General features: G+C 41.3%; 3 protein-coding genes across 3 annotated transcripts; all 3 read left to right on the plus strand.

Moving 5' to 3' along the window:
* Positions 1-3: 3 nt before the first annotated feature.
* Positions 4-1,558, plus strand: LOC147206119 (dynein light chain roadblock-type 2-like). Its single transcript, XM_086109010.1, has 4 exons — positions 4-51; positions 153-228; positions 1,023-1,190; positions 1,412-1,558. The coding sequence occupies exons 1-4, from the start codon at positions 49-51 to the stop codon at positions 1,453-1,455; spliced, it is 291 nt and encodes a 96-aa protein (XP_085965136.1). The 5' UTR covers positions 4-48; the 3' UTR covers positions 1,456-1,558.
* Positions 1,559-2,333: 775 nt separating this feature from the next.
* On the plus strand, positions 2,334-5,474 carry faap24 (FA core complex associated protein 24). The gene is made up of 4 exons (XM_086109009.1): positions 2,334-2,480; positions 3,414-3,556; positions 3,617-3,772; positions 4,925-5,474. The coding sequence occupies exons 1-4, from the start codon at positions 2,384-2,386 to the stop codon at positions 5,174-5,176; spliced, it is 648 nt and encodes a 215-aa protein (XP_085965135.1). The 5' UTR covers positions 2,334-2,383; the 3' UTR covers positions 5,177-5,474.
* Positions 5,475-5,794: 320 nt separating this feature from the next.
* Positions 5,795-27,043, plus strand: tdrd12 (tudor domain containing 12). The gene is made up of 35 exons (XM_086109007.1): positions 5,795-6,715; positions 7,812-7,976; positions 8,057-8,193; positions 8,930-9,046; positions 9,116-9,171; positions 9,239-9,324; positions 9,716-9,905; positions 10,982-11,034; positions 11,169-11,242; positions 11,316-11,381; positions 11,458-11,509; positions 11,578-11,651; positions 11,883-11,942; positions 12,079-12,148; positions 12,270-12,377; positions 13,325-13,507; positions 13,588-13,741; positions 14,026-14,153; positions 14,740-14,931; positions 14,998-15,126; positions 15,604-15,721; positions 16,556-16,695; positions 16,768-16,997; positions 17,693-17,774; positions 18,357-18,538; positions 19,335-19,542; positions 19,800-19,892; positions 19,962-20,116; positions 21,318-21,497; positions 21,580-21,641; positions 21,746-21,812; positions 22,037-22,150; positions 24,792-24,945; positions 25,034-25,094; positions 25,751-27,043. The coding sequence occupies exons 1-35, from the start codon at positions 6,692-6,694 to the stop codon at positions 25,831-25,833; spliced, it is 4,047 nt and encodes a 1,348-aa protein (XP_085965133.1). The 5' UTR covers positions 5,795-6,691; the 3' UTR covers positions 25,834-27,043.
* Positions 27,044-27,996: the final 953 nt, after the last annotated feature.

Genomic DNA, 27,996 nt, shown 5'->3' on the forward strand with positions numbered 1-27,996 from the left:
TTCTGTTTCCCTTGACAACTTGAGGACGCGGGGACTGCCACGAATAAAATGGTTTTATATTTTCGTTTCAAATCGTATGAGCATATGTGTGTGTTTGTATTGCGCTGGGTATTATTGCGTATGATGACATAAATATTGTTTTCATCTTGCAGGCAGAAGTTGAAGAAACACTCCAGAGAGTGGAAGCTAATAGGACCGTGATTGGAACGATCGTCGCCAATAAAGAAGGTAAAATGAGAATTGAAAGGACCACCTAATGAATACCTCTCTGGCACTGAGATGTAACCATTCCACTGGCACATAAAGTGGCGTGTATTTCAGGGCAGCGTGTCCCTTGCTCTTATTCGGACGTGGCCTCTCCTTGAAGGAGGCCTCTGGAATGTTCTGAGGGTAGAGGGAGCCGCTTATTTTATCTCGCGTGGAAGACGTACCTCGAGACAAAATTGAACATTTACATCTACAGAGAAAGGCATTTAGTTGTCTTATGCAGACATGACAGACCCCAACAATTTATTGGGACATTGCATCTACTTGAGGAATGCATGTATTGATCTCAAGGAGATCAATCACTCATCAACTAATTGGGATATGGTGTATATTTTAAGGTGGCCTTTAATCGGCTTGTTTGACACATCTGGCTGTTCATTTGGGATACAGAATCTGTTTGAGGGAGGCATTCATTTGTCTCAAGGGGCTCTACCACCCAGCTACTAATTGGGAAATTGCCTTTACTTATTAAGGGAGGTGTTACTTGTAAGACATTGTCTACTTGAGGAAGGTATTTATTTGTAGGTGGAGGACATACACATTGTGGATGATTACAATCCACAATGTGTAATAATCCACAATAGGTAATAAATAGTTACCTACCTCACTTTTTATTGATTTTTTTATTGTGCTTTCTACGCTGCTTCTGTTGCTACTAGATCTACCTAACCAAGTAAAATGTAACGAATATATATATATATATACACACATACAAAGTATATATAATGTTAACAGAAGTAAATACTGTTTGACAGGTATCCCAGTCCGATCAACGTTTGAGAACTCCAAGGCTGCAAAGTATGCAGGACTCCTTCGTCATCTGACCATAATGGCCACCAGCACAGTTAGGGACATTGACCCTCAGAACAATCTCACTGTCCTCCGCATTGGCACTAAGAATCAAGAAATCATGATCGCACCTGGTAATATTGTCAAAATATGATTAATTATGGCAAATTATTTTCTGAAACATTTATTTTGTTCAATGAAACACTTTACCCCCCCCCCCCCCCCCTTTTGCCGCTGTAGACCTCACATTTCCCCAGTGTGGGTCAAATAAAGGTTATCTTATCTTATCTTATCTTAAATCATCCAAGAAACTGAAAAAAACAACTTGGTCTTTTCTTATCTTGTGTGTCCTTAGAGAATGACTGTCTGGTCATCGTCCTCCAGAGGTGTGATGGCTGAGGCGCCCTATATGTGTTATCATTCAAGGGAAGTCCTGAATTGTTCCTGATGAGGGTTCCAAGGAGATGGATCCTGTTTCAGATGACTTTCGGTTGAAAGGCAGGCTAGAACTGGGACTGGGGGATGAAAATTAATGACAAATTAAACAATTATGAGTACTGCACAGGGGTGGACTGGGACAAAAAACCCAAACAAACAAAAATAATCATCCATGACATTTTTGACATCGATCTCATAATCAGTGGAGAACAACTGACTCGTAAATTATGTATATGTTGCCGGAGGGAATATATTTTACAACTATTCCAAATTCTTGTGATGACGTGTATGTTATGCAGTATGTACTCTATATGTAGGCTATTTTTATCTTAACAGCCAGCTTTGACTAGACACGGCGAGGGAGTGGTTATTGCAATTTATAAATAACTAAATTGAAAGCATCATTGAAAAACAAAATAAAAAATTACAAAACTGAACTTCGAGAAAAACATTGTCATGTTCAAAACTATTTCAATTCTTTAATACAATACTAGCCAACTAAGGGGCGTTGCCAAAAATAATACACTGTTGTTAAAAAATGTGGGGTCACTGAAAATTATTTTAATATAGAAAGAAAAGCACCGTCTATTGGTACAACCATTCAAAAATTTGGGTTAGAAATGTCAATTTCTAAGCTATTTTTCAGTGAATATAACATTAATAATAAACAGAAATGTAATGCATTCTTTACGTAGTAAAATCTGTGATGGAATGGCTGTGATTGCGCCTCTTTCCTTTAGGGGGCGACATGTTGCATGTGGTCCTTGTCAGTGTCATGTTTTAGACAAGAAAAAGACAAGGCCCACCCCAAAACAAGTGTACTTGGTTCATACTGCCAAGTTACGTTTCTTGTCTCACTTATCCAAACTAATACAAGTATGTAGACATCATGGAGAGCAAAAAAGCGACTTTGAGTGTCCCCGCATACGGACATGTCATCGCGAGCGAGAAGTGGAGAAACTCGTCGCTTATTCAAAGCTTGAAAGGTAAAAAAAAAAAAAAAAGTGAAATATGAATTTATTGCAGAACTCAGGTCAAATATCTCATGCGCATTTCGTTTTTTTAAAAAACGAAAATCCGATCTTTGCTGAATTTTCTTACACGCTCGTAGAAAAGGCAAATGACAGTGATATTTAAAACCTGTTAATGGCATGTTTTCCACAACGAAACGTTTTTGTTCACCTGGTGCATGTTTGCCTTAAAAATGTGAAATGCAGTATTTTAGTGTGAATGGAGACGTGGCTATTCTTGACTGAATTATAATCTGCTGAATAGCAAGTCCATAAGGGATAAAAATAAGCCTTTTTTTCTCCTCCTAAAAATCCGATTTAACTGTTTTTCCTCCATCGCATTTAATAGGCAAATGATAGTGACATTCAAAACGGCTTTTGCTTTATTTCTCCTCTAATACCAAACAAGCTCATGCTTTTTTTTTAAAACATCATTTTGCCTCAACTTCCACAGACATGACATAAATATGTCTTAGGATTTTTGCAGAAAATAAGGTTTTACTTTTGGAACGATTTAACACAGCCACACCAGCGGTTTATTAGAAGTAATATTTATTTTCGGCTAACTTCAGGTGACAACTGTGCAGGATAATCGCTGATGCAAATGAAACAATTACCTTTTCACATACAGTACATTTTCATTGTGTGTGTCTAAATAAAATATTATTTAGAAACTGCATTTGGTATTTTCTTGGGTTGTCTCTGTGTGATATTAAAATTAGTTTGATGAACTGACATCTTTGTGTGAGATAAATATGCATAGAACACAGAAATCAGGAAAGGTGCAAATACTTTTTCACCGTATATATCTGTCAGTTGTTTGCACATTTTTAGCTACTATCCTCAAGCATGTACAGTGTAATATGTTTTGAACCAAATCTCTGAAATAATCCTGCTTCTCTGCTCCAGGTGGGGGACTGAAAATCCTGTTCGAGAGCGATCTTGGCGTGGCCGACTTCCTCCTCCCAAACAAGAACTGCATTCTCTACCTTTCAGAATGTGATGTCATCGCTGGCGCTGCCTACAAGAGGAAGCTGGTTCGGTACAGGAATGTGAGTTTGAGCTTCTCATCTATTTAGTTTTTGTCCTAAGTCTATGTGTTGACATCGCAGGCCTGCAGCAGCTTCCAGGAGCTGGTCGTAGTGGAGAAAACACGCCTGGTCGAGCAGTACTTCTGGGCCGTCCAGAAGTTTGTCGTGTTGGAGCTCGGCTTGACGCTGCTACCGGTCGGCGGGCAGACCCAGGCGTCACAACTTCTCCTTCAAATGGTAACATCACTTTTTGTTGAGTTAGGTTGCTGTCCAGCTTTGCTTTGTTTACCTGAGTCAGCAAAAAATAATTTTTTTTACACAATAGTTTGGTTAAATTGTGGGGGTAAAAAAATGAATTGATTCATTGTACAGTATGTCAGCCATTTGAACGCAGTACCCCATGTTGCCACTCGTTGATAGCAATTCGAAGACCCAAAGAATATTCTGTTCTGTGACCATAGAACCACCAAACCTACCAAATGAAAGATTTTCTTCTTTCACCAGAAAAAAAAAAAAAGTTTCTTTCTCTGTTCTTTGGTAATCAGTAGTAGAACATGGTTTGGTTGCTCCAAAGACAGTTTTCTGACCAAGAAAGGGAGACAACAAGCTATTGTGAAAATAAACATGTCAAACTTAATAGTGATCTTTATTTTCTACCGCAAAGCTGTCCTGATCTGAAATCCAAAGCAATGCAATTGCTGAAATCTACAGCAATCCATGAGTCATTACATTGGTGTATGAACATGAATTTTACAAATAAACTGGGTGAGACCCTCTTCCATGCCTACCCCTACTCAATGAATACGTTTTTGGTGACAGTAAATGGTTGGAGTTGTTGGGGGAAGAGCGGCCTCCTTTCCCTGCGTGTTCGTTGAATTTCGGACGAGGAGAATGTTGGTAATCCAAATAAAGACTGGAGTCAATGAACAGTTCCTTCGAAGGGTTTAATTAATTTTTCTGCAGTTTACGAATCAATTCGGGCTCCTGAGGGTTCCAGATTTCAGTCAGGAAGCATCAAGAAGTAGAAGAAGAAGTTGGGAGTGGTGAGGTGAGACCTGACCACCACTATCCACTATTTGGTGTGATGGCAGGAACACAGATACTTAAGATAAGAGTTCCTCTTTTAATGTTAAACATGTCCTATGGAGGGGGGCCCTAAAAGTGGTGAGGGTCGAGGGGCACTAAAGGTGATTGTAAACACAGTGAGCAGGAAATACCTCCAACAACATTCTACATTCTTTGTTTCTTTCAAATCCAACTAACAGAGGAATAATACCTTAACGGAGTGCAGGTGATTTCTTACTCCCTAATATTAGAGAATGGGTGCATGATTACCAACACAGTCGCTTAAATATTAGATGGTGATAGTGTTCTTATTTCTGGTGGCAGGTTCACACCGCCGGCAAGGACAACCCATTCAGAAGAAAAAGCTCATCCGGACTCTTGGACCCGCTGGTCTTGGCGACAGTGCAGCAAGTTCCCGGGGTAGGCCGGGTCAAAGCTCTGGCTCTGCTGGAGCTCTTCTCCAGCATTCATCAGCTGTGCAACACCACCGTCGCAGAGCTTGAGGTCGTTGTGGGCCAGACCGCTGCACAAAACATCCACACATTCTTCCACAAGTCCACTGCGGCAGGAAGATGACATGCGGCCACTCTGGAGATGATTAGGAACTTGTACTTGGACAGAAATGGGATGTTTTGGTGGCAAAACCTCTGAACATGTGCCATATGGATTTTATGAATGGAGCAGTTAAATGGTTGGCACATGTGCCTCACAGTTTGTGGTTTGAATCTCGGTTGTGGAATTCCTGTGTGCAATGTGCATGTTTTGTTGATGCTTGGCAAATTCTCAGTACTCAAAAAAATCGGAGGAAACTATTTTTACACCTTTTTTGTTGTGCAAAGTTATCAAAACAGGTCTCATAAATTATTGACAAATACGTGTATACTTGAAATACTTTCAGTGCACGTTTTCTGTTTTGTTTCGTCAAGTAAACCTGTTGAATTTGTGTGTGTAGGGTAGGTATGGCCCAGTTTCATGGCTCTCCTTGCTCTCATGCAAGGCTCAATAATGCCTCAACATAGACGAGGTTTTATTGTTGTATACAAGTTCCCTTGCACACAACAGACACTTCACCTGTGAAATAACAAAAGTTAGACACAAGAACAAGCGAAAATCAGCATTGTCACATGTATATTAGTACGTAGTTTTTCTCTCTTACCTTATTGGAAGCAATCAAATCAAAATGTTCCCATACAGCATAGGTGTCAAACTCAGGTCCTGGAGGGCCGCTGCTCTGCATGTTTTCCAAGTCTCCCTGTTGCAACACACCTCATTCAAATGATCAGATCATCAACAAGCTCTGCGCAAGCCTGACATTGAACCTGTCCACTTGAATCAGTTGTGTTGCAACAGGGAGACTTGGAAAACATGCAGGACAGTGGCCCTCCAGGACCTGAGTTTGACATCTATGGAAGCGATTCAGCCGGCCGGCGAGGGTTCATACGTCAACATTTCCGGGTTTTGCCGAAATGACGCGCGCTTCGATGACAAGCTTCGTGGAAACGCCCCTTCGATTACTCGACACAAGCTTCGGAGCCTCGGCACATTTCGGCCTATCACTAACTTCTACTAAGTACAGCGTGTGAGTACAATTACCACTTATGTTTTCAAATACAATATTTTTAAGCATTGTAATCGAGGAAATCGTATTTGGCAGGTCTTGCGTTTTTCTCCCCAGAAGTTAACGCCAACATTCATCGCCGGTAGAGATTGCGCGTGTAGTGGTCAACTACCGGTCGCTTAATTGTCCTTTACTGGCAGCAGGTGTTTCTTTTCCGTCCAATTATTTTTTGTATGCTGCCATTCAGCTTCATATTGATTGGAATCAAAGAGGTAATGATAGAGTCGCTTCTACGCTTTTATTATTACCGGTAAATGTGTATCACATCAAGTTGAAGTAATGTGGTAGAGTTTGTCTTTTCTAAAGGGAGAAATGGCGCGGGCTAATGTTGGCTTGTTAGCTAAGGGCCATTTTGTGAAATCGTACATCGCCGGTTGCCAGTGTAACTTAACATTCGTTCTCTGAATATCGCTTTATTTTATTGCATTTTTTCATATTCTCAGACCAAGCCAGTGTTTTCGAGGCCACAGACGATGTTCAAGTTGATTAATTTGAAGGTAAGCTGGGGACTAATTATTGTCACTTGAATGTCTTGCCACATTTCTGTCTTCGATGTAATTTCTCAAATAAAAGATTGAATAGAGTGCAAATAATTAACGTTGGTTAAAATGTCTAAAATTTCGTAACTATTTATTTAAATCGTAACGATTTGTTGCTTTACTGTTGTATGTTAGCTGCTCCATGTACAGCACTTTGTATGCAGCGATGGCTGTCTGAATGTGCTCTATAAATACAGTTGAGTTGAGTAACAACGTGTCTATGTTGACTTATGTCAGCCTTTGACTAATTTACTCTCAATACTGCCTTAATGTGAAAATGCAAAAATAGAGTGCAAATAATTAACGTTGGTTAAAATGTCTAATCGTTCATAACAACGTGTCTATGTTGACTGTTGACTTATGTCAGCCTTTGACTTATTTACTCTCAAGGCTGCATTAATGTGAAAATGCAAAAATAATTCCCCCACGCAACACTATCATTGTGCCACTCGGCGCATGTTCAGTTATCTATTCTTTGTTGAAATGATGTCAGAGGTGTTCTTGGCAGTGATTGTGAACATGTTTTATGTAAACATTCAATTTTTCCTGGTAGAAGCGTGAATTCTGTCCAGGCTATATGAGCAGACAATGAGACTTCCATGTATTTAAATTAAATTCCAGCATAACTTCACAGCATACAGAAAGTTGCCTACTTGAGCTAGAACTGGGTGACGGAGGCTAAGAAAAATTACAATTACGACAGTGTGTAACGGATCTGTATAGGAATTCTGGAGGGAGAGATGAGAGAACTCCCTTAAACGAAAAAACCTTTCACAGACCTGAGACTGTGGGGTGACCATCTGCCTCGGTTGGTTGGGAAGTGGTTTACTGTATTTGATATAGAGCTATTGCAGGATTTCAGATGGAATAAGGAAACAATATGTACTTCTAATTAAATTAGCAATCGTATGTCACAGTGATTAATTGTGACATCAATGGTATCATTTAGTCGCATGATTAAATTAATTGTAGCAGAAGTAAGAGTTGGTGTTTTTGGCTGCTCATCTGGAAGTGTGCATAATAATAATAAGAATCTCTATTTCCAACATGGCAGTTTGTAGACCCTTCATGCATCTGGGCCCAGCTGGACAGCATCGGTGACATGGAGGCGGTGTGCAAGAATCAGTACAACGAGCTGTTTGTACACATGCACAATTTCTATGATGATGTCATCAGTGACGAGTGTGTGGTGACGCCCTCCTCCCTGGAGGAGGGACAGGTAAGCTTCGCTCAGTCAGCTGTGTCTCATGGACTTGGGTGTGTGTGTTCTCTAATGGGATAGATGTGTGTTCGGCTCAGGTGTATGTGGCATACTGGTCCGAGATGAAGATATGGTGCCGGGCCAGGCTACAGTCCATTGTCTCTGACTCGCATATGTCTCTTGCTTGTTGTGACCTGCTGGACCATGGAGAATCTCTGGTTGTCCTCCTTAGCCAGTAAGACCATACTCTACACCAGGGGTCTCAAACTCAGTTCCTGGAGGACCGCTGTCCTGCATGTTTTCCAAGTCTCCCTGCTGCAACACACCTGATTGAAATGAACAGGTCATCAGCAAGCTCTGCGGAAGCCTGACATTGAACCTGTTCATTTGAATCAGGTGTGTTGCAACAGGGAGACTTGGAAAACAAGGATAGCGGCCTTCCAGGAACTGGGTTTGAGACCCCTGCTCTACAGTGTGTGTGTGTGTGTGTGTTCTCTGCCTGCTTTATGTGAGGGCTAATTTGAATAATTCCATCACGAAAGCATTCAAAGTCCATTTATTTTCAGCTAGAAATAAGTTGCTGCAGTGGTGCTGAACCCAGAACAAAGATTGCAGAAAAGAAATCCAAAGTTTGGTCATCATTTCACACACCAAAAAAAAAAAACATCTCAAGGTAGCTTGAATATCTTTAGCTAAGTTTATTTGGCTGATCACTGCATCCAACTCTACCCTCTCATTCGATGACTTTCACATCACTCACCATGTTTGCTGTGCCTTTTAAAGCCTACACATTCAAAATCACAGTTATTTCAGTGTAGAGCGTGAGATGACTCCAATTGGACAAAGTTAATACTTACACCATACATGAATATTTTGTATGGGTATTGTATCATGTTTTTGACAATGCTAAATCAACTTTTTTCTGATTGTGGCAGTTGATATTTAAAGTTGTATTCTCATCCTCATTTGAGAATCCGACATGCCAAGCAGGACTTCCTCCAGCTGCCATTCCGGATGGGGAGGTTCCATCTGGCGAGGGTCAAGCCCCTGACGCTCCAAGTGTCTTTTTTCGAGAAAGCCAAGCTGGTGTAAGAGTGCTCATAATCTCGAACTCCATAGTACAGTTTGCTTGTGATGGACGTGTGTTTTGTTTGCAGGCCATCCAGCCACTGGGACAGCTCAGCCACATCCTACATACGTGACCTTCTCAAGAGTGAGCCTCATGACATGCGCAATGCTTTTCAGTGTTCATCACTCACACGTTTTTCCTCGTATCAAAGCTTCAAGTCAGACGGAGGCTACTCTACTGAAGGACGAGTCCAACTCCACCGCCATCGAGCTCTACGTGAGCATTAAGAGCGTCAAGGTCACCTTGCTTGAATATAAACATTTCATGTATGGAATGTCTCCATACTGTGTTTTACGACCATCCTTTTGGGAACAATTATTCCCTTCCAATTTCCAAATAGTCAACATGAAATCACACTGCTTTAAAGGAGATATTACATATGTATATTTCTCAAATTAAGAGTTCTTGTTTCCAAATTTCCTCATTCACTGTAGTTTGGTAACAATATAGACTTGATTGTTTAATGTCACACTTGATGGGTCAGTCGGCACTCCAGACATACAGCTATTTGCTTACAGCACATGAAAAAGTTACTTTTCCCTAAAATGTCCTGTATAAGACTGGAAGTACATCTATTGAGCTTATGCATTCAATATGTCATGAGTCTTAACATTCTTTTTATTTTCAGATATGTGTGAATGATGATCTGGTGTCCAAGCAGTTTGCCATTCACAGCCAAGACTGTTCTGACAGCAGCAAGCTGGAACAGCTCAATGTTCACCATTTTAGATTTACACACCACAGCCTCAACAGACCTGCCAGGAAGCCCGCAGCACAAGCCACAGCCACTCCAGTTCCATTTACACTAGAAACTCCAGGTAAAAACACATTCATCCAAATCCCTTGTTCTGTTATTGTGTGAACTTTTTGGCGGGGCATTTGACAAACACTTAAGGTGCATTACCAGTGGGCCACCTTTAGCATACCAAAAGTATTTGCCAAACAACAAAAGGGCTACAAAGATTAGTTGACTATTCACAACGACATTTATGATCAAAAGTGTTGACAATGAATTTAATAGTTGACAAGTCGTTTGTTTTTTGTGTGTGTGTGTGTGTGTGTGTAAAATTTGGCGTTTTCATTTTCTGTTGATGGACAAACATCTGAAAAGGAAGCACGTGATTGCTGATGCCCGACTTCATTTCTGGCACATGGACAGTCGTGTCTGGATGCTAACATGAGCACACACAGGCTACCATGTGTGTTTGATGTAACACAATGTCCTGTTGCGTTACGCTCACATATTGTCGCGTCTACTATGGATTATGGCAGCATTAGTCAGTGAACTCCAGTTTATAACAACCAAAACTGTTTTTGTAGGCCTGTGGTTGACATCGAAGAGCACAGCACCGACCTCACAGTTTCTCTCAATTTGCACACTCGAGTACGTAAACAGTGTTGCGTTTATCAACTTGGGCATAGCAGCACTCGAAGTAAAACAACATGACCTATTTGCCACAAGTCCTCAAGGACAACACTTGACAATTAAACACATAACCCAATTTGTAATAATGTACTAATTTATTTCTAATCCTTAATGTTTTTTTTTCCTTTCAGGTGAATAGCATGTTTTGATTAAGATAAAATTACTACTTTTAAATTATGCATCTGAGTGAAACAAAGCAAAATATATGAAGTAGATTTATTTATGTTCCTATATTTTAATGCAGTGTTAATATTCGAACTATGCTTAATGTTACAGTGGCTTACCATCATATTAAACATAGGTTTTATGAATTAAACGTCTGTCTCTCTTTTTGATAAACACTACACTTATATTTTGATGTTGGTCATGATGGTGGTATTGGAGAGCCAAGTATTACTTTTCAAAAGTTCAACAACCACTGATCAATGAAATGTTCGTGCCATTTACCAAATGTCATGTGACCCTCAGTGATGAGGCAAGCTAGACTTGGAGGCTGTGATGGGATGACAGCGCCCTCTCAGGTCAGTGTTTTTTAGTGAATGTGCCCCATTGACGTGTCATTTTCATCCAGTTTGTTTCTATTTTGTATCCATGTTGTTTTCATGTTGTCCTTGTTATATTCACTTTGCATCCATCCTTGCCCGCTGTTTTTCAGAGCCCAATGAGTGAGGGAGCCAGCAGGTCAAAGGCCACAGATGGACAAACGTTACCAGGCAGCCAATCAGCGAGGTGAAAGCGCATCAGCGTGAATGAGGTAAAGAGAAAACAAAAGATGAGTCGTGACGGCAGTGTGTTGTTTCAGTGACTCGTCAAAGGAATCTGTCTCCTTCTTGGCCGCCACGTTCAAGTCTCACCTCAATCTGTTCAGGTGTGTGATGACATCATGGCCACACCGTTGTCCAAGTGGCTCGCAACGGATGACTGTGTGGTTGATGTCTCCACAGGTTCACAAGGTTCCCCAATCCGGCAAGCAGATTTAAGGAGGCAGAGACAAATGTGAGTTTTATGTAAAGCATAATTAAAAGTAAGACAACGGCAATTACGGTCATATGTGCACATTACAGGTGAGTCAACCTGAGGAGCTGATTAAGTATTCACCTCAACATTCTTCAAGTTCATCCAGCACAGGACAGGAAGTGTAAGCGGAATGCTCGGCACTACTCTGATACTCCAGCAACCGTGAAACAGCAAAAAAACTTTTTTTTTAAAAGTGTGTGTGTGTGTGTGTGTGTGTTTTATTAAATAAATAAATAAATCATATGTAGGGGAGTCTCCAGACTACCACAACTTGATAATATCTCATCTAAAATGGAAAATACGGCCACATAAGATGTGACAAATCAGCCTGACAGTGTTGTGTGCGTTTCAGTCTGTCTCCCGCCCAGTCGGATGTGAAGAAGAGGACCGATGATAACTCGGCGTGCACAAGGTGTTCAATTGTGAAATGTTGTGTAATTGTTATAAGCCTTATTTGACTGACAGCCAGAGCATTGCGTTGCTCCGTGACTGCAGAGTGCCACACTGTATTTAATCTGACTCCTTTCCTTTCTCGTTGCTGCTTGGAGACTTTTGGAGTGGTTGAATCCACAGCCTTTGAAAGTCCAGTCAGATGACGATGTTGATGAAGATAATCCAGTGAGCCTGCTTTTATTTCCTGAGTCATGTTATCTGCTTCAAGTCCATGGGACTCTACCTTTTTAGAGGAAGCCATTATCAAGATAAGAAAGGTGATACTGATCTTTTTTTTTTTTGTCAGATGCTTCCCAGTGTTCCCAAGACGGAAGGGATTCTGGTGCACTCCGCTGACCCGATGGAGCTGTGCTCAAGCCTGGATGATGCCCCCATCACTGAGACCCTTCGCAGGGTAGGCAATTACCTACCATTATTGTTAATGGAGCTACTGCTGATAATTTAGATGCAAATACCTTTGCATAATTGATGGAAAATGTCAATTCTTTGAAACTGGGGCCGTTATTGGTCAAAACAATCCCAAACCAATTTCCAGACATGAACTTCAATTTGTACCATATATGATATAGTTGTCATATTTTAATGAATGTTGTCAAACAGTAGCTATCTTTCATATCTTTGTGCATAGCCATCTTGCAAAGAGCTTTGGGCACTATATGGTGTAGATCAGGCATGTTCAACTTCGGTCTTTGAGGGCCGCTGTCTTGTGTGTTTTCCCAACTCCAACACACCTGATTCAAACGATCAGCTCAACAGCAAGCTCTGCTTAAAAATGATCCAGATCATTAGTTTCAGGTGTGTTGGACGAGGGAGATATCTACAACAGGCAGGACAGCGGCCCTCGAGGACCAGGTTCGGACACCCTTGGTGTAGCTAAAGCCCAATGTAAGTGCATTGTAATTACTGGAAAGCTGGTGAATAAATTATTGCCCCTTAAAGTCCTATCTCACAGAGCGGCGAATATTTGAGAGTGTGAAGGAGCGAATGTTACATTGTCGTCAAGGTCGTAAATGGTCGCCTGACATTTGTCCGTACTTGTCTTGTTGCAAGAGGACTTTCAAAATTTCTTTGCGACAAGAACAGAACGGAACAAAACAAAACTGTTGCAGAAAGTCTGGCGGACGTTTTCGACCTTGTATGAATCCTGAACGCTCATTTTGCGACCACATTTTTCTAGCCAGTAACTGAGTAAACAGTAGCAACCAGGCAAGGGAACAATGTATAGATCAGGGTTTTCAAGAATAATAAAAAAAACAAAAAAAAAAGCACCTGGAGACGTAGAAGTCTCAAAAAGTCCAAATGTTTTCGGGGGCAATTTTTTTGTTTCTGCTTTATCTCTAGACAATGGCGCGGGAGCAGTTCTGCCTGTCTCCCACGAATCGTATTAGTTGGCCCTCCGTAGGTCGAGGAAACAACACCGTGGTCATCTCACACACAGCCGACCAGCCCCAAAGCTACCTGGCACCCTTGCTCAGTCACATGCTGCTCAGCACTATCTTCACCATCTCCTCTTCCAGAGCGGGCGTGAGTGCACATCACAAATATCACACATTACCTCACCTCGCAGATTTAAGATAAGCAGCTCGTGTTGTGTGCACTTATAGCCAGTAGCAGTGGTGCTGTGTCCCGGCTGGGAGAAGGTCCAGCTGGTGTGTGAGCTTCTAGAGGATAGAAAGGTTACCCGATGCCTCAATCCAACCTGCGTGCTGATCGGTGGTGTCAAAGATGAGGCCAAAGGCGTCAAGATTCCTAAAGATTGTAAGTTGCTAGAACATGTTCATCTCTTCCTCCTTCTTCTCCTCATAGCAAACCCAGGGCTTGCGCGTGAAACGGTAACAAATACATATTGTGTAGCTGCAGCCTCCATAACGTCCCAACAACTGTAAAAAGCTGCTTCCAGGTGGGTCACTTTGCAGCTCGTGGAAAATATGCACTTGACCGCCTTTGCCCCTGGCCTGTCCAGCGCCCTACCCTGCAATGTGCAAGTGCCTTGGCACAGATGATGGCCCTTTACCTGAGCTTTCTTCCGTTCTCTTGTTCAGGCCTGCTACTAGTGACCACCCCCTTCAGCTTGGTCCGTCTGCTGTCATGTCACTGCTTTCTGTTCCTGCGTTTGAGCCACATTGTGTTGGATGAGGCTGACCAGCTCTTCACGCTTGCTCCAGAACAGGTAACATCTTGGTGGTGGTGTAAAGTTTCTGCGAAATTGCACCAAGAGATGGAAAAAATATGGTCATTTCCTGTCACAAGCATAAGTATTATCACATTACCACAACAAATTACAAATCAGCGAAAACATTGCAAAATATTTCATTTTAAATGCAAAAATATAAAATCCAATATAAATTCTGCACTATTTTGATGTTGGATATTAGAAATGGTTACAACCACGCTATGTAGAATAGATACAAAATATTAAACGAATTTGCGATTACTCCCGATTGAAAGTTTGAATAGAATGACAGACCTAATCATTTTTATTGAGTGTACGAGGGATATAACTATATAAAAAGATATGCATTATACACACAGTATTTATGGTCTATCCCCTGTTGTTGGTGAGTGTCTAACCCATAATTGACAGATACTGTTTCAAATAGAATTGGTTTTGTAGAATGTATACCCGGCAATAAATTGCATTTAAGAATTGAAACTGTATTACTCAACTTTTGGTATTTGACAACAGGTGTAGGTCTCCTGGAAAATATTTCATCGATAATGACACCTAAAGCATCATTCCTTCCTCCTCCTCTTAGATGGAGAGCATTTTGCTGCACTTTCAGAAGGTCATCTCCCGCCAGGAAAAGTCCTCATGTCCACAGCAGCTAGTCGCTGTGGCCAAGCGGTGGACGAGTCACATGGAGGCTTTGGTGGCTCAGCACATGCCCTACGCTTCTGTCATTATAGCTGCTCCCGAAGAAGCGGCGCTGTATGGAAACGTGCAGCAGGTCACTGCATAGGAACTTTTACCCTATAGCTGGGATTGTGATGATGATGATGTCATGTTGTTACAGCTGGTCTTCATGACCTTGGAGAGTGGCAAGATCTCCACATTGTTGAGTGCGTTGGATTTCAGCCCTGAGGCGGGCCAGAAGACTATCATCATCTGCAACTTCGCTGAGGAGGTTGAAGATGTCCACAAAGTGAGTCTGAACGACAAGTCTGTGTTGTATCACTGCACAATTTATTGATTTACATTTCTCAGGATGTTTTTTTCCCATCCAGATAGCTTTGTTTCCCACTACTTGACTTCACAGTGCATCCTCACTGACTTGTACTCCATCTACAAACCTAGTTTACAAAAGCACCGTCAGGGTTGAAAAGTTGACGCTGATTGGCTGAGAATTGCAAAACACGTCGCCCATGTATACAGTTGAAAGCAGTGAATTATCCACACGTTGGACTCTTTAGACCTCGGCTGTGTGCTTTTAAGCCACAAATATAAAGTATTTATGAGGCGCCTTCCTCTGATAATGCTGTGGGCAAACATTTCAAAACCTGTTTGGTATCAGGAGATTGTCTTGACTTTCTTTATAAGTGAGCGATAGTAAAACAACGGACTTTTGTGTAAAATATATTTTTTTATGATTTTTAGAAAAACATTTCTTTTCTTCCAAAAGGCTGTGAGCTGTAAATCTGCATTCTGTCTGAAGATTCACGAGGATTTAATGCACACGTTGGACTCCGTGCTCCAGGAGTGGGCCAAAAGCGTTGCCCCTGGGACACAAGTCATTCTGGGTAAAACACAACACTTCACCCACTCACACTTTGGCACTCGTCCTCCGGGTAAGGATAAGATTTGTCTCCCTGAGAAAAAATTGTCTTAGACCAAAGGAAAGCAGGTGGAACCTCTACATATAGTCTTATAGTTATAGTCTTCCACAAAATGATGATTCCATACCATACAGCTCAGAAATGTTCATTTACATGAAGATAAATCTGGTCCTTTTTGCACATTTCTCAAATCGGCCTCAACTGTCCACAAGTGCTTTGACTCGCAGTCAAACAAGCAGCAGATCTTCACGGTCTAGCTTAGACACCTGCAAATTAATTAAAAAATATATACCTGTACATACATATATATATATTTTTTTTTAATCAGCATAGAGTAAATCTTCTAGTTAAGAATGTCCCCTTTTCTTTTACCAACAATTTGGATTATCCACAAAATTTACCTAGAAAATATTTATGGTCTCGGCATGTATGAGTGGATAGATCAATGTTGTTGTTTCTTGCACTTGCACTGTTTCTTGCACTGCGTAATCATCATTGGCAAAGTGCAGTCCCGTCAAGAACGTAAACCAACAAGTGTCAGCCGTTGACCAAAGAGGATCTCATTTGCAGTAATAATCCCATTTGCCCCTACCTCCACAATAAAGTGCATTTTTGGAGAAGATAATCATATTTGTTGAGATGCTAAATATATATTTTCCAGCACAAAAGGCACAATATAACTACAATAACATTATCCCACTTGTATTTTATTTGATTATTCATTATTTAGTTTTTAAAAAATCATACTGATACTTGCACTAAACCGTGAATTTTTGGGCTGCTTTTGTTTTGTTTTAGTCACTGTCACAGAGTGCCTGACATGTTTGGGGCTGACAGATGCCACCTGTGTGGTCCACTTTGGCTTCCCAAGTTCACCCAAAATCTTTGGAAGCCGACTCTTTTGTATGAGCAGCAACTTCAGAAAACTCACAGATTCTGTAAGGCCAGGACCCGGTGTCTTAGTTCTTGACCGGATCTAGTTGTAATTCCATCTCTACTTTCCTTACAAGCCTTCCTCCCAAGACTCTTTGTTGAAAATCCATCAAGTCTGCAGATCCTTGCTGCTGGTCTCGGAGAAGAACGCACAGCATGTTGGTGGGCTGGTGCGCTACCTCAGACGAAGCCACACCCTGCTCCCTGCGGAGCTGCTCTCTTTCGCAGAGGCGGCCGATGTGGCCCGAGAGGAGCAGAAGACTAAGCGGCCACTCTGTCACCACCTGAAGAGCTTTGGAGTGTGCAGGTTCAAAGCCACCAGACAACACAGTATGAAGATGAAAATGCAGATGCTGAGGCTTTGTACAAATCTTCGAATCGAGAAATTCCAGACATACACGAAACTACCTTTGCAGACCCACCTGCATTAAATTCAACTCAAGATGCTTATTTTTCCTCTCAATTGCTTCTTACACAGCTGCTTACCGCTATGAACACAAACTTCAACATTCTAACTCTCAATCAGCCCACTCCTCCCTCACGTGTGTACACTCCCTAAAATAATGGATGAATATTTGTATGAGGGCGGGCTCGGGCAGCTTCATTCATCCACTGTGAAGTGTTCGCTAATTTCATTGGTCAGAGGTGACAAGACTGGATAATTGTATTGATAGCTTGAAGCTCAGTCGTATAAATTCATGGATAAACTGCATATGATAAGTATAAACCCTCAAACTGCTCACACATGGGGCAGTATCACCCAAACAAAAGATTACATTTACAATCAAACACCAAAATGTTCAAAGTCTTTGAGTACAACATTACTCACGAGCATATAATTATGGCGGCTTTGAAGGAATTTTGCTGCCTCTCTTAAGGCAAGTGTAGCGCAGTACTGCCCAGCACAACAATGTATGTTTAACGTTCATTCTGAAATTTCCTCAAAATGAAATGGCCTCCACTTAATTTGAGTAGGATATGCGTGTGTGTTTTGCTGTGTAGGTTCAGTGCCATGTGTCCAGATCGCCACAGGCTCATCTTTCAACTGGATCAGTCCAAACTTCCTGCTTCTGGACTCATAGAGGTTACTATGCCACCTACCAGAGATGGGGACTCAAGTTTTGATGACTTGTGGTTTGACAGCAACTCAAAAGACGTGGAGTTGGACTTGGGCGTGATGAGACATGAAGACTTGGCAGACTTAATAGTTCATTTTATATGCTTGGTTTCAAGACTAAAACATAAAATTAGTGCATTAGGCTGTATTAATATGTTAGTATAGCCGGACATGCTGCTAATGGCACTGTCATGATAGGAAGATTATCTTGTCAATCAGTGGAATGACCTTTCATATCAGATGGGATCATTATGGCATATCGGGCTGCCAAGTGTTCATACTTTTGACTATAAAACGGCTAGTGTGATGTATCTGATCAAGTACAGAAAGCAACATTTGTTTTTCAAAGAAGAAAACTCAGGCCGACCACAGTAATAGTCTGCTTTAGTAGAGTATGAGGGACCAAGCCTTGCCGCGAATAGTGAAAAACCACGCATAGCAAAAAAACCCCCGAGATGAATTAATATTGGGTAAACCATGAATATCGAAGGATTTACTGTACACATGGCTATTATTTGTGTGCAGCACTTGCCTGTGATTTTTGTGCAGGTGTTGCCTCTACACATCAAGACTGCGTCTGTCTTCTATGGTCGTATAATCCAGAAGGAGGACAATGTCTTTGACAGCATGGTGGCTGACATGATGTCTTACTATGCTGACAGCAAGCCTTGTCCTGAGGAGGTGCTACAAGGAGGCTTATACGCTGTGCAGGACAACTACAATTTCCACAGGTCTTGCATCCGTTGCTCCGTTTATTGAGAGATTCTCGACCGGCCCACGCTAGGCAATACATTTCAATACAGAGAAACCGTACAAGATAAACCTTTGTGATACTGATGAAACTTTTACCAACACGACAGTATCTTAAACCCTTACAATGTGTGAAGAACGTGGGCACCATGGCCGTAGTTTTATTGCTCATATTAAAACTAACAAAGATTGGATTTATCCTCTCTTCGACTAATACGGGTGTGCTGATGCATGCTTTTATTCCCTGTTGCTTTGATTATTGTAATGCCCTGCTCTCAGTATTCCTAAAAAATGTATTTCAAGCTTACTTCAGAACTCAACTGCACAAATGGTGACCAGAACCAGAGGTTGGCAACACATTACACGCGTTTTTAAATCGCTCCATTGGCTCCCCATGTGATTCAGGGTTGATTTTAAGTTGCTTTTATTTGTGTTTAAATGTCTTAACAGTCTTGGGCCATCTTATTTATTTGACCTGCTTTTATCATATCAACACTCATGGATCCTGAGATCCTCTGGCATGGCCTTGTAATTATTCCTAGGGTGAGGACCAGAACACATGGTGAGGCTGCATTCAGCCATTTTGGTCCCCAGCTATGGATTAGCCTGCCAGAGGACATCAGATCCGCAGAGACCTGATGCTTTTAATTGGAGGTTAAAAGCACATCTTTTTAGCTTTGCTTTTGAATGACTTAGTGATATAATTCTGGGAGGATCGGGGGTGTTTTCTGTGAATTGTCCGTGTGATGCTAAGCATGGTTCCTACTGCTCCTACAGGGTAAAAGTCCTGACTGTCCCCGACACCCAAGGCCACCTATTTTTCAGTGTCCTCGTTCGTTTCATTGACGTCGGAAAAGAGGAAGAAGTCAAATCCCACCAGATCCTGCGACTGCCTGAGCAATTACACTCTTTGCCTGGCCAAGCTGTGGAGATGATCCTGTGCCATGTGAAGCCTGGTGACGCAGAGCCTGACTGGCATCCCAAGGTACCCAACAGTTGTGAGTTGGATCTCCAAACTCCTCAAGGGGAATTCTTCCAAGTCGTAATCTATTTTGCTTCTCACTTGTTAACACTTTAACATAGGACAATTTGCACATGCAGGAATAAGCCATCATTTATGAGTAAATAATCATCTTGTAGCATCCAACTACTCTCTATTTTGGCCAAAGAACTAACCAAACTGTTCATCGCTGGTTGTAGTAAGAAAAAAAAATCTTGGGAACCATATTTGAACACCTTTAGGTCACCAGACTCATCAGCAAGAAGATACAGGGTGTTAAGCACCGAGCCAGAGCCGTCCTCAGTCTGGGAAACACAGTCTTTCTGGATTTTATGGTATGTTCTGACTGGCTAGATGGAACTTGGACACATTGAAAACCATCTTGATTGTTGTGCTTCTTGGAGGTTCTGGAGAGTCGAGTGGCCGGAATGAAGACCGTGATCAGTGAGTACAACGTTCCCACTCTCATTTTGAATACGGGCATGGCAGAACAAAACCCAGATCATCTGGACCAGTTGAAGCTTCTCACTTGGGAAGGAACAACCAACCATGCATGTGGGTAAGCAAACTCTCCTGAGGAACATTGGGATCCAGTAACCTGCTGGACTGCTCTGCGCCTGATATTGGCGACATCACATTTGTGGGGGGTAGGGGGGGGGGGGTAATAATACAATTCTGCTATTTTATTTGACTCATAATCCATCTCTCCATTTTCTACAATGTTTATCCACATTCAGGTCATTTTATTTTAGCTGACTTTGAGCAACAGGTGTGGTATATTCAGATCTGATCGACAGGTACACGCAAAGAAAAATCTGAATCAGAATCATCTTTATTGGCCAAGTATGTAGAACACACAAGGAATTTGTCTCCGGTATAAAAACAATCATTCACATTCACACCTGATCATTTTAGGCTTGGTATACTCATGAAGGCAACCAGGATGATTTTGCAACTTCCCATCCAAGCAGGGTTCCACATTAAACGGTGGCCAAGGCCACTATACCACTGTGTCGGATCACCCAAACTTCACTGATGATGGCCTGACTGAGCCAGTACAAATTTAATAAAGCTATACAATAACATCATGTTCTTGCTATTTTATTCAATATTTAGATTTTCATCCACTCCAATTAATCAATCACTCATCCATGATATTTTTACTGTGTTGCACACATTTTTTGTGTGTTTCCGGTTAATACTTCCCAGCAGAAGTGGCTTGAACAAGATATAAAGCCCAGAAAATGTTACATGTCTAACATTCTGTTAAAGGATATCTTAATCTTAGAATAAAATCTATTTGTCCCACACTGGGACAAATAACTACAAGTAACCCATTGACAATACAAGAAATGTTTTCTTAAAGGCTTATATAAAACAGTATAAAGATGCTAAATATGAAATAGTAATGAACATTTATTGTATTAGAAGATGATAAATATACAGGGCCAGTGATGGTTTTGGCAAGCCCCCCACAACATGTTACAGGGCTACCACCCAAAAAGAAGAAATTTAGGACCTTGGAAGTCCAGAAATTAGTGTCTGGAAAAAAAAGTTAGGAATTATTTTGAAATTCGAAATGGGTAGGAATCCTAGAAATAACATATTTTTAATTTATTTGTTTTAAATCTTCCTATGTGTTGTCCAACTTCAGATGTCGTGGTGGGGCGATGTCTTTTTCAAGGGCACCTCGACAATAGCCAGCGAGCAGACTCTCATTTCTCCAACAATTAGGTACCACTTTTTGTTATTGTCCACAGTGGGAATCAAAACGGTGACCCTCCAGTCAAGCCCAAGTCCTTGCAGATGAGCAACAGTTTACACATGAAGAATACATCTGATGAAGGAGTCGAGGAGTTTGATGCATCGGAACTCAAGCCACTTCCTCTTCTCCATGAAGCAGACAAAAAGACAAACGTCCAAACTTCTTCAGATATCAGGTTGCCTTTATTCTTTTGGGGGTCTATGACCACCTGTTTGTTGTTCAAAAAGGGAGTAACAGGATTGTATTTCACTTTGCAGCAGAAATGAAACGGGTCCTGACACAACAACCAACCAGATGGCTCATCTTAACGACAAAGATGGTAAAAAGTCTTCCATCTTGACATTTTGAATCTCGCAGCAGGCTAAACCAAAGCTTATGATCCAGCTCAAATAGTAGTTTCATGTTCGCTTGTGATGTGTTTAGATGTTACTGCTGGTGACGACCAAAAGAACAATGAGCTGTGCCATGGAGACGGTCAAATGACCAAGAGGTATGCTCGTACAAATGACAAAGTACAGTGGTTTTATGTAAAATTGAAGTTTGCGTCTGGAAATTTGTCATAGTTGAAAATTGGGTTAGAAGCCTGATCATTGGATGGATGAATTAAACTTGCTGAGGGAGGGGGATTGTCACATCATTTGAGAACCACTGCGCTAGTGTCTAGACTTGTTACCAAGACTTAAAGTGTGGAACTTTGACGCCGATGTGTGTCAGTCTGCACCCTCAGGTCCGCTGGTATCAGACATCCACATCATTGAGCATCACTCTGAAGCTGAGGGACCCACAAAATCAGCGCTGCGACTTCCACACCGACCGCGCTGTGTACAGGTCTGTCAGAACGGCGTCGCTTCCGCTCGTTGCTTACGCGTTTCACTCTGCATTCGATGACCACTGGAGCCTTTTGGCCAGAGTTCTGTTCACTGGAGGCAGTGGATACATGTTTAGCAAGGCTTACTTTGTCTGAAGGAGCGATCATACCAACACCAGGTTGGTGCACGCATGCTTGTTCTCTAATAATTTTCACCTGATTTTGGAGTCAGTCTGCAGGATTATTGGATTCAGATCATTATTCAAACCTGCTGTATTTTTGTGCTACAGTAGCACCTTGACTTACGAGTGGCCCAATTTACGTTTTTTTAAATTATTTTTTTATACACACTGTTGCTTGGTTGATTTTTTTTTTAATATTTTGATAGAGTCGTGGTTTATTAAACGGCACATACAGTAAAATACAAAATGAATGTCACTACATGTCGCTGGCAGTGAGCTAAAGACACATTATTTTTTAATTTTAAATTGACCACATAACATACTTTGTTAATGTGCCATCTTAAGAATGTTTGATGTCACATTTAGTTTGTCTTGATTGTAAACCTTTGTTTTTCTCAAGTGTGGAATAAAACAGTAGTTCTCAACTGTTGTCACACTGGGACCCAGTTTCCTGCTGTAGCCACCCACTTTTTTTCTTCTTTTTTATCCTGTTTTTCTTGGGGGGTTTTTAGAAGTGAAAAATAAAGAAAAAAAACTATTGGTCAAAAATAGCCTTGGAAAAACCTTTGTGTATCATATTTTTAAATGGCAAATACGAATGCTTTCATGTTAGTGTCTTTCTGAGCATTTTTTAAGAAACTGAGGATGACCATGAAAACTGCATGGACACAAATATATTATGGGAAATGAAAAGCCTAACTGAGTAATTGACACCAGCTCAAAAAGCCAATTACTGTACAGTGAAACTCCTCTAGAACGAAACCTACATGGGCGAAAATACCCCCTTATGTGAACAAATCTTCATGCATTAACATAATTCCCATTCTCCTGCCCCCCATACGACGAAAACCCCCGTTGCGTAATACGAAATCATTTTCTCTGGTCCAGCCTCACGAAGACATTCACTATAATGAAGTCTTATCCAACAGCGACCACCACACTGGTTTACATAGTGAACGATGTTTATTTCAGTCACAGCTGCGAGTTTCCTGGACTCAACATACTCATAGCTGCTCTGCCATTGGCTTACCGAGCATCATCCTGGCCTCCGATTGGCCAAGAGGGACCTCACTGTCTGTGTGTGTAGATACTGAAGCTAGATCCGTAGCATCCGATTAGCTGCTCAGAGTACATTCAAATAAACGAATGTTTCCTCAAATGCTTTACTTGTTATCATGCTAAAAACACCCACGGGACGCTTCGTAGTCCTCGATGGCCATAGTTAGCTCTTGCAGGCTAAAAACCTTACACTAACTGGAGCGCTTCTCTCGCATTAGCGCTCCAGTTAGCGTAAGGTTTTTGGCCTTCGAGAGCTAACTATGGCCATCGAGGACTACGAAGCGTCCCGTGGCTGGCTTAAAAGTTCATTGCATGCCAGGAAGTATTTGTTATTATTAGATTCAGACGAGGATGGACGTTGCATTGCTAAAATGGCTGCAAAACGGACCTTTGGATGTCAAGCAGCTAAGACAAGAAGAGCTCCGATGCTGGAAGAGAGGGTAAAAGTGATCAAAATGTAAGAATCAGAATCATCTTTATTGGCCAAGTATGTAGAACACACAAGGAATTTGTCTCCGGTATAACACGCTGCATTAGTATCATCGTAAACAACAAATCATTGAACCATTTTAGAGTAACCAGTAGCAGTATTTGTAGTACAAGAAGAGTGACTACGTCAGTGACTGTTTAAGGAGTTAATGGCTAGAGGGAAGAAGCTGTTTAAGTGTCTACTGGATTTGGTGCGCATGGATCTGTAGCGTCTGCCTGAGGGGAGTAGCTGGAAAAGGTGGTGGGCAGGGTGCGGGGGATCCAGGAGGATTTTCCGTGCCCTTGTCTTGATTCTTGCAGTGTGCAAGTCCTCAAGAGTGGGTAGAGCGGTGCCAACGATTTTTTCCGCCGGAGCAAGCAAAATATAAAGACATTATCCAAGAAATTGATGTAAATGAAAGTGAATGCTGATCGTAAATTTCGCAATTTCTTTCCCTTTTTTTCTTTCTACACTGACAATATGAAGTGTCAAATAAGTGTGTGCTCATACTTGTGCACTATTGGAATAAAAATAGAGTACACATACGTTTGTGTGTGCGTATACACATGTTTGTGTGTGTGTGTGTGCTCACATCTGAGATCAAATTTGCTACAGTGAAAACCCCCTGTTGTGAAAAACGTCTTGCTGCAAACGTGATTTCGTTGTAGAGGGGTTTCACTGTACCCACAAAGGGTTGTAATTGCCAATAAATGCCACTAGATGGCAGAAAAGACCCTTTTAGCCATGACACAAAACTAGCCTGATAAAATTAAATGACTGCCCACCTTTCAACATTGTTTCTTGTCCTCAAAATGCTAAAACTTGGTGCAAAAGCAATGTTTATATAATAGCTTTGGCCCTAACACAAAAGCTACGTATACTGGCTGATTAAAAATCAGAAAATGGGCATATTTGCAGTGTGTGTGTATGCGCGTGCGTGTGTGTTTTCAGTGGCATTGTGAATGGTTGCCGCTATGGAGTGGATCTGGATCTTCACGCGGCCGTGTTGGCTGAGCGCTGCTGCTGGGAGCTGAAGTACAACGAGCCCGTCCTCACACTGGTCAAAAAAGAGCCTGGCTACTGGCCTACGCTTCTGAGGAGCAAGGTATTGACTGATTTCAACTTCCTGCATTTCCATCCAGTCAACATTTCGGCTTCAGCTGCATCTATGTACATAATGTTTGTTTCCACAGAACATTTTTGTGAATTACAACTATGAACATCTGGAGGAGGACGACACCATGTCAACTCATAGTAAGATCCTTAATAACACTCCTTAACAGGATTTATGGATTTTATCAATTCAGGTTTGCTTGATCAGCATGAGATTTTTGGGGGCGGCAAGAGGAGTTGCTTAGCATAGTTGAAAGTGTGTCCCCACAAACATGCACTCCTTGCACGAACAGCATATTAATTCTGAAAACACAGTCACTGTTGAAGACTTGGTACTTTTGTGACCCCTTTCAGCAACTTTTTCCAAAAGGTGACTTGTGACTTAAATTCCTGCTAACAAACAACGAAATGAGCGCGTTCATGTTTGCATGGTTTTGCTTATGACCAAAGGCGCAACAGTGCCATTTTATATATTGAATTGTATGTGTATCGGATTTTCAGGCTGTACTTACAATCTTATGTACAGCATCGTTTTTATTGCGCCACAAAAGCATGACTGTCAAGGAAAAAGCACATTGCCACAAAGAGAGGGTAGATATTGTGAGAGACTGTTGGCAATGATTGATCCCGGTGGGCAGAGGGCCGTATAGCTACAAATACTCCCATTAAAATATGATGTGAAGGTCAGTTTTTGCTCTATTTGTGATTTAACAGTGCTGAGAATGTCTGTGCCTGTTTGTGTCCTTCATCCATCTGAACTGAGTACCTCCTCCACATGATACTGCTTTGTTTTTCAGGTGAAGTGTTTGTGGGTGACACGGGAGAAGAGCACCACTTTGTCAATGGGTACAGCAGCACTGACAGCGACTCCACATGCTGAACACACTTGTTTTTATGCTGCGAGGAGAGCTCCACCAAAGCCTAATGATGTGAATACTGTATTCCGTAACGACGGTGCAGGTGACACACTTGAATGGTACAAGATGATGTTTAGGGTTTAGAAGTCCTACAACAGACTTGAGAACCCTGCTGAGACGTGACCAAAGAAGTACAAAACAAAGTCTGGAACATGACACGAATGGGCGCGTTATTGTAATCTTGATAATGTATTCATCATTTAGTGTAACTAGGTCGATACAGTGCCGTGTAAAAGTATTTGCCCTCTTGTTAAATTCTTACTTTTTTTTAGAACCAAAATCAAGTTGTTTCTATAGTTGGCAATGAGCCGTTTAGATGTCTGCGGCAGGGTTTTATTAGTTTTGGATTTTTGTTTTTTATTCCACGTTAACTTTTGTTTGAAGTCACTGATGGCGTAGTGGTACGCTCGTTTGACTGATGTGCGTGCAGCGTAAGATCGGTTCCCATTCAGAGACACTGTAGATGTGGGTGTGAATGGTTGTTTGTCTCTATGTGCCCTGCAACTGACCAGTTCAGGGTGTAGTCGGTCTTCCGCCCAAAGTCAGCTGGGATAGGCTCAAGCAACCCCGCGACCCTGTTCAGGATAAGTGGTGTTGAAAATGCAAATGGGAAGGATGTTAATTTACAATACAATACATCCTGATTTTATATAGTGCTTTCACAACAAATGCAGCTGTAACAAAGCGCTAAACAAAAAAGTTAACAAAGTAAAATAGTAAACACAACACATAACATCTTTATTTAACAATATTTAAATCGTTAGTTTGTAGAAATGACATGACCTGCAGAGATATTTCTGGCCCACTCTTCCTGCTTTCATTCAGCCACGTAGGAAGGTTTTCGAGCATGAACGGCCTTCTAAAAAAGATGCCACAGCATTTCAGTCACATTCAAGTCTGAACTTTGGTTCAGCTTTTTGAGATCTTTTGGCAGACTTCATATTATTGGACAGGTTCTATCTAAAGTGGAAGTGAACCCACCAAAATTCTTATTGTGTTTTATTTAGCCCCACTGGTATAAAAACAACATTCTGACTAATATTACATTTGTGAAATACTAGCAAAACAGTAAAATCCACCCATTTTTGTCCATCTCAGGTGGTGGCCATTTTGCCACTTTCTGTAGACTGAACATGATATCACAGTTGCTTAGCTTCAGCAAATGGGTGAGCCGTAATTGGTACTTACCTGAGCCCAGATCAACTGTGAAGTCATTTTCTGTCGACAGAAAGTGGAAACATGGCCACCCTGTGGTGGATTAAAAACCGGTGGATTTTGCTGCTTAACTCATATTCCACAAACGTAATATTGATCAGAATGCTGTCTTTAGACTAGTGGAGGCACATAGATCATATGATTGTCAAGGAAATTTTCGGGTTGACTTCCCCTTTAAGTGATTGTTTGATTGAACAGCTCTAGAAATAATCAGGCCTGGGTGTGGTCAGTGAAAATGAAAACAGTTTTCCAAAAAATGTGAATAGACACTGTCATAAGGATTTAGCAAGGGTGCCATTTTTTTTTTTTACCGACAAATAAAATCATCAACAATTTATTGGGTTATCTTTATGTAATCTTCCTATTCGTTTGATGAGCTTGAACATTAAAGTGGCGTAACTGCAAAAAAATAAGAATTTTTAAAAGGGGAAAATACTTTTTCATGGAGTTGTAGCCAATGGAACCTTGGTTTACGATTGATCCAGTTTACGGCCAATTTAGTTTATGAACAATTTTTAAAAAAAAAATCATTCTGAAAAATAATCCTTTACAGTCTTGTCATGTCTGTGGAAGACTCAAAACGTTTTCCTCATACCATAACTTCATAAATGTCATTCACACCATGCTTCAAATATGTAAATTATTAGCCAAAAATGGGCGCCACATTCCACTAAGCAATGCTAAAGCTGCGCTGCATTGTGGCAGGTAGTGGCCAATTTTGGCTAGAAGTAACCCAAGTGAACGTATACATCAATGTACCCTGACAGCTTAGACGCTGCATAATGATTTACAGAGAAGAGAAGAATACATCATTTACACTTGTGTTTTGTGCTTGCCTTTTACCATGTCTATAGGTTGTAGAGAGCAGTTTTTCTTTTGAAAAAACAAGTTTAAAAAACTAATTTGGGTTG

The sequence above is a fragment of the Hippocampus guttulatus genome, chromosome 4 (genome assembly GCF_054856545.1).
Source record: "Hippocampus guttulatus isolate MCC_2025c chromosome 4, RoL_Hgut_1.0, whole genome shotgun sequence".
In the NCBI taxonomy this organism is placed as follows: Eukaryota; Metazoa; Chordata; class Actinopteri; order Syngnathiformes; family Syngnathidae; genus Hippocampus; species Hippocampus guttulatus.